The following is a 10,195-nucleotide window of genomic DNA, read 5'->3' on the forward strand; positions in this document are numbered from 1 at the left end:
ACTGTGTAAGAACAACGTTCACTCAGTAGAGTCGATCTACTACTGTGTAAGAGCAACGTTCACTCAGTAGAGTCGCTCTACTACTGTGTAAGAGCAACGTTCACTCAGTAGAGTCGATCTACTACTGTGTAAGAGCAACGTTCACTCAGTAGAGTAGCTGTACTATTGTGTAAGAGCAACGTTGACTCTGTAGAGTCGCTCTACTACTGTGTAAGAGCAACGTTCACTCAGTAGAGTCGCTCTCCTACTGTGTAAGAGCAACGTTCACTCAGTAGAGTCGCTCTACTACTGTGCAAGAGCGATGCTCACTCAGTAGAGACGCTCTACTACTGTGTAAGAGCAATGCTCACTCAGTAGAGTCGCTCTACTACTGTGTAAGAGCAACGCTCTCTCATTAGAGTCTCTCTGCTACTGTGTAAGAGCAACGTTCACTCAGTAGAGTCGCTCTACTACTGTGTGAGAGTAATGCTCATCCAGTAGAGTCGCTCTACTACAGTGTATGAGCAGCGCTCACTCAGTAGAGTCGCTCTACTACTGTGTAAGAGCAACGCTCACTCAGTAGAGTCGCTCTGCTACTGTGTAAGAGCAACGCTCACTCAGTAGAGATGAGCTACTACTGTGTAAGAGCAACGTTCACTCAGTAGAGTCGCTCTGCTACTGTGTAAGAGCAACGCTCACTCAGTAGAGTCGCTCTGCTACTGTGTAAGAGCAACTCTCACTCAGTAGAGTCGCTCTACTACTGTGTAAGAGCAACGCTCACTCAGTAGAGTCGCTCTACTACTGTGTAAGAGCATCTCTCACTCAGTAGAGATGAGCTACTACTGTGTAAGAGCAACGTTCACTCAGTAGAGTCGCTCTACTACTGTGTAAGAGCAACGTTCACTCAGTAGAGTCGCTCTACTACTGTGTAAGAGCAACGCTCACTCAGTAGAGTCTCTCTACTACTGTGTGAGAGTAATGCTCATCCAGTAGAGTTGCTCTACTACTGTGTAAGAGCAACGCTCACTCAGTAGAGTCGCTCTCCTACTGTGTAAAAACAACGTTCACTCAGTAGAGTCGCTCTCCTACTGTGTAAGAGCAACGCTCACTCAGTAGAGTCGCTCTACTATTGTGTAAGAGCAACGTTCACTCAGTAGAGTCGCTCTACTACTGTGTAAGAGCAACGTTCACTCAGTAGAGTCGCTCTACTACTGTGTAAGAGCAACGTTCACTCAGTAGAGTCGCTCTCCTACTGTGTAAGAGCAACGTTCACTCAGTAGAGTCGATCTACTACTGTGTAAGAGCAACGTTCACTCAGTAGAGTCGATCTACTACTGTGTAAGAGCAACGTTCACTCAGTAGAGTCGATCTACTACTGTGTAAGAGCAACGTTCACTCAGTAGAGTCGCTCTACTACTGTGTAAGAGCAACGTTCACTCAGTAGAGTCGCTCTACTATTGTGTAAGAGCAACGTTCACTCAGCAGAGTCGCTCTACTACTGTGTAAGAGCAACGTTCACTCAGTAGAGTCGCTCTCCTACTGTGTAAGAGCAACGTTCACTCAGTAGAGTCGATCTACTACTGTGTAAGAGCAACGTTCACTCAGTAGAGTCGATCTACTACTGTGTAAGAGCAACGTTCACTCAGTAGAGTCGATCTACTACTGTGTAAGAGCAACGTTCACTCAGTAGAGTCGCTCTACTACTGTGTAAGAGCAACGTTCACTCAGTAGAGTCGCTCTACTACTGTGTAAGAGCAACGTTCACTCAGTAGAGTCGCTCTCCTACTGTGTAAGAGCAACGTTCACTCAGTAGAGTCGATCTACTACTGTGTAAGAGCAACGTTCACTCAGTAGAGTCGATCTACTACTGTGTAAGAGCAACGTTCACTCAGTAGAGTCGATCTACTACTGTGTAAGAGCAACTTTCACTCAGTAGAGTCGCTCTACTACTGTGTAAGAGCAACGTTCACTCAGTAGAGTCGCTCTACTTCTGTGTAAGAGCAACGTTCACTCAGTAGAGTCGCTCTCCTACTGTGTAAGAGCAACGTTCACTCAGTAGAGTCGATCTACTACTGTGTAAGAGCAACGTTCACTCAGTAGAGTCGATCTACTACTGTGCAAGAGCAACGTTCACTCAGTAGAGTCGCTCTACTACTGTGTAAGAGCAACGTTCACTCAGTAGAGTCGCTCTACTATTGTGTAAGAGCAACGTTCACTCAGTAGAGTCGCTCTACTACTGTGTAAGAGCAACGTTCACTCAGTAGAGTCGCTCTACTACTGTGTAAGAGCAACGTTCACTCAGTAGAGTCGCTCTCCTACTGTGTAAGAGCAACGTTCACTCAGTAGAGTCGATCTACTACTGTGTAAGAGCAACGTTCACTCAGTAGAGTCGATCTACTACTGTGTAAGAGCAACGTTCACTCAGTAGAGTCGATCTACTACTGTGTAAGAGCAACGTTCACTCAGTAGAGTCGCTCTACTACTGTGTAAGAGCAACGTTCACTCAGTAGAGTCGCTCTACTATTGTGTAAGAGCAACGTTCACTCAGTAGAGTCGCTCTACTACTGTGTAAGAGGAACGTTCACTCAGTAGAGTCGCTCTCCTACTGTGTAAGAGCAACGTTCACTCAGTAGAGTCGATCTACTACTGTGTAAGAGCAACGTTCACTCAGTAGAGTCGCTCTACTACTGTGTAAGAGCAACGTTCACTCAGTAGAGTCGATCTACTACTGTGTAAGAGCAACGTTCACTCAGTAGAGTCGATCTACTACTGTGTAAGAGCAACGTTCACTCAGTAGAGTCGCTCTACTACTGTGTAAGAGCAACGTTCACTCAGTAGAGTCGCTCTACTACTGTGTAAGAGCAACGTTCACTCAGTAGAGTCGATCTACTACTGTGTAAGAGCAACGCTCACTCAGTAGAGTCGATCTACTACTGTGTAAGAGCAACGTTCACTCAGTAGAGTCGCTCTACTACTGTGTAAGAGCAACGTTCACTCAGTACAGTCGATCTACTACTGTGTAAGAGCAACGCTCACTCAGTAGAGTCGATCTACTACTGTGTAAGAGCAACGTTCACTCAGTAGAGTCGATCTACTACTGTGTAAGAGCAACGTTCACTCAGTAGAGTCGCTCTACTACTGTGTAAGAGCAACGCTCACTCAGTAGAGTCGATCTACTACTGTGTAAGAGCAACGCTCACTCAGTAGAGTCGATCTACTACTGTGTAAGAGCAACGTTCACTCAGTAGAGTCGATCTACTACTGTGTAAGAGCAACGTTCACTCAGTAGAGTCGATCTACTACTGTGTAAGAGCAACGTTCACTCAGTAGAGTCGATCTACTACTGTGTAAGAGCAACGTTCACTCAGTAGAGTCGCTCTACTACTGTGTAAGAGCAACGTTCACTCAGTGAAAGCGGCGCCATTATGATGTTGATACCTTTCCGACAATGGAGTATTAATTATTTTTACTTAATGAGTATAGTTTCCTGTAATTTTCGTATATATAACACTGAAATGCTTCATTACTCAACAGTATTTTCACAATATTTAGAAGCAATACGTATGTCTATAAAATACTTAATATAAATAAATTAAAAAAATCAGAATTGACTCAGTTGTTTTTTATGTTAACTTAGTTGAAAATCATTGTCAAATCGACACCATGCCCAGCCCTTCTAGGGTAGGGTAGGTGCCTGAGCCCGAGCCTTTAGCTCATAAGACTGTCATTCCCATTTGCCCCCTTGGGGCGGGGATGGCAGACCAGAGAGGCCTAGCTTGTGGCTAGGCCTGGGGACAGTTGGTCCCAAAGATGAGGAGGTACTTGTGCCTCCTCCCATGGGAGACTTAGGTCTCAGACACTCCCTAAAGAGGGAGCCAAGGCCGGGCCACCACTTGGAAAAGGCCCGGGCCGGGAGAATACCGGCTAATCTTTAATAATAATAATAATAATAATAATAATAATAATAATAATAATCATTGTCAGATCTAAATATTCACGTTATACTTAAAAAAATATTGTTATAGCTGGTGAAGACAAAATTTACCCTGCTTGTTGATTCAGAGAGTTAACATTGCTTAAAAAAATAAGGCGACAGAAGGAGCAGAGAAATATATTAGAGAATAATCTCAACGTGTTTATAAACTAGAGTATTTTGATGTAAGATTTGTAATGTGATATATGAAAATAATTCAGAATAAAAAAAATATAAGATTTATGTGAACCTTTCACTGGCAATTTAAAAGTCTGTGAGAAATAATGATTTAAGAGAGACAATATGTGATGATGAATAGCATTTATTGTTTAATTTGATAAACGAGTCAGTGCATATATTGATTATTTGAATAGTAAAATCCGATTATCAAGCTTAATAAGCTTACTTCCTGTGGATTATTTCTACAGTCTGATTATCTCTGTTAAAATAAAACATTTAAAACATATTCATCATCTGTAAATTATAAATATATTATCTGGTTTGCTGCTAATATGTTATGAAAGAAAAAATTATGAATTTTTTTGACTGAAAGAATAATACACTTGTGTCTCATTAGAGTAAACTGAGATTTTCTTGTTATTAAATCAAAACAGATACAATGGTACCGACGTTCTGGTGGTGGGAGAGGATAATGTTGGTGGTGTGGATGATGGTGACGCTGGTGTTAACACGGAGTTACTCTGGCAACCTTCTGGCTCTCCTAGCAGTGAGACACATCTCTCAACCTTACCAGTCCAGGAGACAAGTGCTCGACGACCCTTCTGCTTCCATGATATTTTTGAAAGGCTCAGCTGTTGAGAATTATTTGCACGTGTGTAAAAGAATTGTCAAATTTAATTCAGCACTATATAAAAATTTTTGACTCCTTATATTAGGCTCATGTTAAGTTCGTCTAATTATTTTTTCTCGATATTTATAATGGAAAAATAACCTAACGAGGAAAAAAATGCAGAAAATATGTGAAAGACTTTATATATTAATAAGTACTTACGAAGTTATTAGTCTCTGGAGATGAAGAAAGGAAATATGGTAAGGGAGCTGAGATGAAACTAAATAGGTAGGTCAGTATGCCTACCCTGGCATGCTTCCTTCTTGGACGTGTATCTATATAGTCACCGAGGGTTGCATAGTCTGAGATGTCTGCACACAGGTATACCTGTGATATCGTCCTTGGAATGCTTCCAGTGTTTGGAATATTATTGCTCGAGAGTTTTCCAGGGAAATAAGAACCTAAAAGTCCTATTATGAGAGGTCTTCCCAGAGAAGTACATCTGAAAGGTTTTCCTTGGGAGGTCTTCCTAAGGTTTGTCTAGTCCAAGGGAGGGTGCACAATGTCTCCCTTTTTCCTGGTCACCCATCTAATTGTTCACCATCATAAACCCTTTTTGCCAGCGTCATCGCCAACCCTTCACTTTGTCACCCACCTCACTCTGCTCTGCCTCGTCCCCACTTAACCTTATATAGAGAAACTGTCTAAAAAAAAAAAGTAATTTGTAAATGCAGATATAAATTAATTTCCGATCGAAAAACACATCCAAAAATCATACAAACATTGTATATATATATATATATATATATATATATATATATATATATATATATATATATATATATATATATATGTATATATATTACCCCCTCCCTCTAGGAAAGGTTGGAGGGAGGGGGTAAAGGAGGTTTTGTGTGCGAGGGGCTTGGACTTCCAGCAGGCATGCGTGAGCGTGTTTGATAGGAGTGAATGGAGACAAATAGTTTTTAATACTTGACGTGCTGTTGGAGTGTGAGCAAAGTAACATTTATGAAGGGATTCAGGGAAACCGGCAGGCCGGACTTGAGTCCTGGAGATGGGAAGTACAGTGCCTGCACTCTGAAGGAGGGGTGTTAATGTTGCAGTTTAAAAACTGTAGTGTAAAGCACCCTTCTGGCAAGACAGTGATGGAGTGAATGATGGTGAAAGTTTTTCTTTTTCGGGCCACCCTGCCTTGGTGGGAATCGGCCGGTGTGATAGTAAAATAAAATAAAATATATACGATGTCGTGCCGAATAGGTAAAACTTGCGATTTTGGCTTAAATAGCAACGCTTTGGTTGCTGAATAAGGCAAACGACAAATTTATGTATGCAATAATTTTGCAAAAATAATTCTAAACCTAACGAGAAAAAATATTTCTTTGTGTTTATTATTAAATTATTGTAAACGTATCTAAAATATATTTAGTTGGATTAGGCTAAATTAAATTACGCTTGTTAATTTATGGTTAAGTAAGTTTTCTAAGGCTCTTTCGGTGCAAAATTATTAATTTTTACATTAACAAAAATGATAAAAATATATCTTAATTTTAAATGAGTTCTTGCTAATTGATCAGTTTTACCTATTCGTCACGACATATACGCAAGACAACCTGTGCTTGACTGAATAAGTCTGTTGTGGATGAAATGTTTCTTTAGTTAAGAAACCGAAGTAACTTTTAGGCACTGAAGTGATAAATAGCTTCTTAAGTACTTTTTTTTTAACCCGGCAGGCCTTTCAGACTCGACTTACGAAATCGTCATTACATCATTGCTAACAGACCATAAGACGGGTGGGGTTAGAACCCGCGATCAGAGAGTCACAAAACTTTCAGACTTCCTTCATATTAGTAGAACTTAACACTTCTCAACATTTGTTTACAGTCAGCTGAGTCCGGCATATATCTGGAGATGGCTGAGGCAGAGAAGGTAGGTCGCCTCAAGTGGGGAACTCACGCACAGTTTACAGATTACATCAACACTTTAGTAAGACGAGGTGACTATGTCCTCATGGAAGTCGACAATGGATTAAGGACATACATCGCACAAGACTTCACTAGAACAGGTAATAGATATTTAACTCCTGCGATATCTAATATAGTGTTCACAGTTTTTTTAATTGGACATTTCTTATATGTTTGTAATTTATTCGAATACTTATCATGTTACCAGTTTATTTTTGAGTTCAGTTGTCAATGAAATATTGATTTTTTATATAAAATATTTTGCAGGCAAGTGTTCTTTTTATTTATCAAGAGAAGAGTTTCTGCCTTTGATGTATGGAATGATTAGTGCCAAGGGACACCCCATTATCCCGGCGCTTAATGAAAGGTATAAGTACATAGTAAATTCTAATATTGCACAATATGTCCTTTAGTAATGAGTCCTTTTTCAAATCGTTCTTCTATTTTCCTTCTCTTATTCATCTGTCCCATTTTTCTCTTTATTATAATTGTTAAACCTTGTTTATGTTTCAAGTTTTTGCTGTTATTACTAGTGTTCCCAGACACTCACTCCTCTGCTCTCTCCTCCTCATTCACTCTGCCTTCTCAGTTCCCTCTTTTACTCCTTTATTTGCTTCTTCTGCCTCTCTGTCCTTTCTAATCTACTCCTTATCATTGTCGTCTATTCTTTGTCATACCCATTCTCTTCTTTAGCCATCTTCTTTCCTCAGTTTATTTGATAAGTGAGATACCTGTGCAGCACGAGGATGTGTTTATTGCTGAAAAACTCTGTTGTGGGAGAAACATTTCGGGAATAAAGATATCGAGATGTTTATGAAGAACGAGATATATGTGAAACATCTGGCTATCTTCACTTTAGACGTTTCGCCATCCAGTGGCTTTAACAATACAAACTTAAGGGCATATTTGGAAGACAGAAGAACATTGCACAAAACATGAGGTAATGAGTCCCTCAACCTGGAAGTTGAAGATTGAGACACTTATGCAGCATATGGGAATCTTTATTCAGGAAACGTTTCGCCACACAGTGGCTTCATCAGTCCAATACAAAGAGGAAGGCGTAAGGAGATGAGGAGTATGAGGTAATCAGTCGACTCCAGGTTGAGGGACTGATTACCTCATACTCCTCCTCTCCTTACGCCTTCCTCTTTGTATTGGACTGATGAAGCCACTGTGTGGCGAAACGTTTCCTGAATAAAGATTCCCATATGCTGCATAAGTGTCTCAATCTTCAACTTGTCGGTTTTTGAAACCATTCATCACAACCTGGAAGCTGAAGAAGAGCACCGTAGTCGTGTGGAGGCAGGAAGACTGGAGCTTTAATACTGGCATCAGGTGAGGGACTTGCAGCAGACACTAGTTTAAAAGCACGAATCTTCAAGTCATTGCTTCCGACTCCAGACGATTACGGTGCTTTTCACGAACTTCCAGGCTGAAGCACCGATCACCTCGACTTTGGTAGATACTTCTTCTGTCTTTCAATTATCTCCTTGAAATTGTATTGATAACGCCAATGGATGGTAAAACCCCTACAATAAAGATACCCAGATGTTTACGTGTCTAATTTTTCATCTCGTCTCTTGTCGGTATTGTGTATCATACATATACCGAAATGTTGGTCATAGATGACTTATTCATCTCCCAAGTTAATTTAATTGCTATATTATGCACTCCATATCTATTATGTGCGAGATAGTCAATTGAATGCGGATACATAATGGGTACAGTTACTTGGCTTCGAAGTTTTGAGAGTTAAGGAAACTACAGTGGTAATGAACTACTCACATGTTTATATCTGGTTACAGTCGTCAAGAGTTACTTATGCAGACATATATTCAGCCACAAAATCATTAGGTTAGTTTATTTGTTACTTAGAATTTCAACAAGTTTATGGGTTATGAATTTTTTTCAACAGTCTAAGTAAATGCGTTATTTTTGGATTAATCTGATCCAGTCCCAGGATACAATGACACACCTTTGAGAAAATAATTATCCATGTGGAAAAAAACAAATATCTAAAAGAGGTTACACCATCTGCGCTAGCAGGTGGTACGAACCATCTGCGTTAGCAGGTGGTACAACCTCCTTGAGATATTTGTAGCTAAGATAAAGCCGGGCGAGAGTAACATCCAAGTCTGAGTTTCTTAGAAGCCAAATAGATACACAAATAACCCGCACATAAAAGACAGAAGCTTACGACGACGTTTCGGTCCGACTTGGACCATTGACAAAGTCACACTGAGTGTGACTTTGTCAATGGTCCAAGTCGGACCGAAACGTCGTCGTAAGCTTCTGTCTTTTATGTGCGGGTTATTTGTGTATCGTTCTAGTCACGGTATTGTGCCTTTTTGTTATTTAAGCCAAATAGAATAATAGATGGATTAGTAATGCTTTTTTCCTCTCCCTTTTGTGTTTACTTTCCTCTGTGTTCATTATATCCTCTTTGACTTTTTAATAGCAAACGGATAAACTTTTAATATTTCGATGCACAGAATAATGTCCATGACAGAGGCTGGGCTGTTCTTCCAGTGGTTAAAAACAGACGAACCAAACTTTTCTGTGTGTTATCGACCACCTACCAAGATAACAGTCAAGACTTCATTATCTTTGAGTAATGTTTGGGTAACGAATTCTTTGTTTAAATTTACAGTGTAAATGTAAATAATTTGTAGCGGCTTCGTGTAAATGATTTAAAATGCTGTAAATAAAAATTACAATATATGCGTACATAAATAAAACAATATTGGATTTTAAATTTACATGTCAAAATATATGAAGAAATAATTTAGTTTTGTGAGTAATATGGATGTTTTATTTCAGGGAATGTTTGTAATTCTCACTGCTGGATATATTATCAGTGTCTTGACACTGGCAATAGAATTTTGGATTTGAATATTAAACATACCTAAAGAAACAGTGAGTACGGAAGACAAGTATACACCTGGTACGTAGATATCTACCTGTATATCTGTCTTACCTATATATGGAATACTTCAAGACTGTTCTTCCTACTATTGGTGTGCATCCTTCGCTCTGGCTTCGTTATGTACATGACATTTTTTTTTTTTTTTGGCCCCATGATTCTAGAGTTTTCCAACCATTTTTTCGATGCCTTTAAAATCTTGTTTTTTCCATTAAGTTAAAAGCTGATTATAAATTTAACTATTTACTTATTTTCCTTTATGTACACGTCCATCGCCCGGTTAGAGGCTTTTCTTTTTCCGTTTATCTCAGGCCTATGCACAGTGGTATGTTCATTCATTATTTTCTCACCCTGCTCCCTCTGTCAATTATTATTATAATAATCATGGGGGAGCGCTTAACCTGTAGGATTATACAGCTCATGTGGGGGGGGATGGGAGGTATTCAGGCTCAATTCAGGGAACTGGAGCACAGATCCAATTCCCTTGATCAAGAGCCCCTCACCAGCATCAAGGACCCTCCCTTGAGGAGTCCCTCTATCAAGAAAAA

At 39.8% G+C, this 10,195-nt stretch overlaps 1 protein-coding gene across 1 annotated transcript in view; it reads left to right on the plus strand.

The window, feature by feature from the left end:
* The window catches only part of LOC128702065 (glutamate receptor-like), a 47,182-nt gene extending 37,566 nt beyond the window's left edge, over window positions 1-9,616 (plus strand). Inside the window, exons 12-16 of the mRNA XM_070101506.1 lie at window positions 4,567-4,784; window positions 6,645-6,825; window positions 6,992-7,091; window positions 9,217-9,346; window positions 9,545-9,616. Of these exons, the coding sequence (XP_069957607.1) occupies window positions 4,567-4,784; window positions 6,645-6,825; window positions 6,992-7,091; window positions 9,217-9,346; window positions 9,545-9,616 (701 nt within the window). The remainder of the gene's footprint in view (window positions 1-4,566; window positions 4,785-6,644; window positions 6,826-6,991; window positions 7,092-9,216; window positions 9,347-9,544) is intronic.
* The last annotated feature ends 579 nt before the right edge of the window (window positions 9,617-10,195 follow it).

This window comes from Cherax quadricarinatus, chromosome 77 (genome assembly GCF_038502225.1).
Source record: "Cherax quadricarinatus isolate ZL_2023a chromosome 77, ASM3850222v1, whole genome shotgun sequence".
Classification (NCBI taxonomy): Eukaryota; Metazoa; Arthropoda; class Malacostraca; order Decapoda; family Parastacidae; genus Cherax; species Cherax quadricarinatus.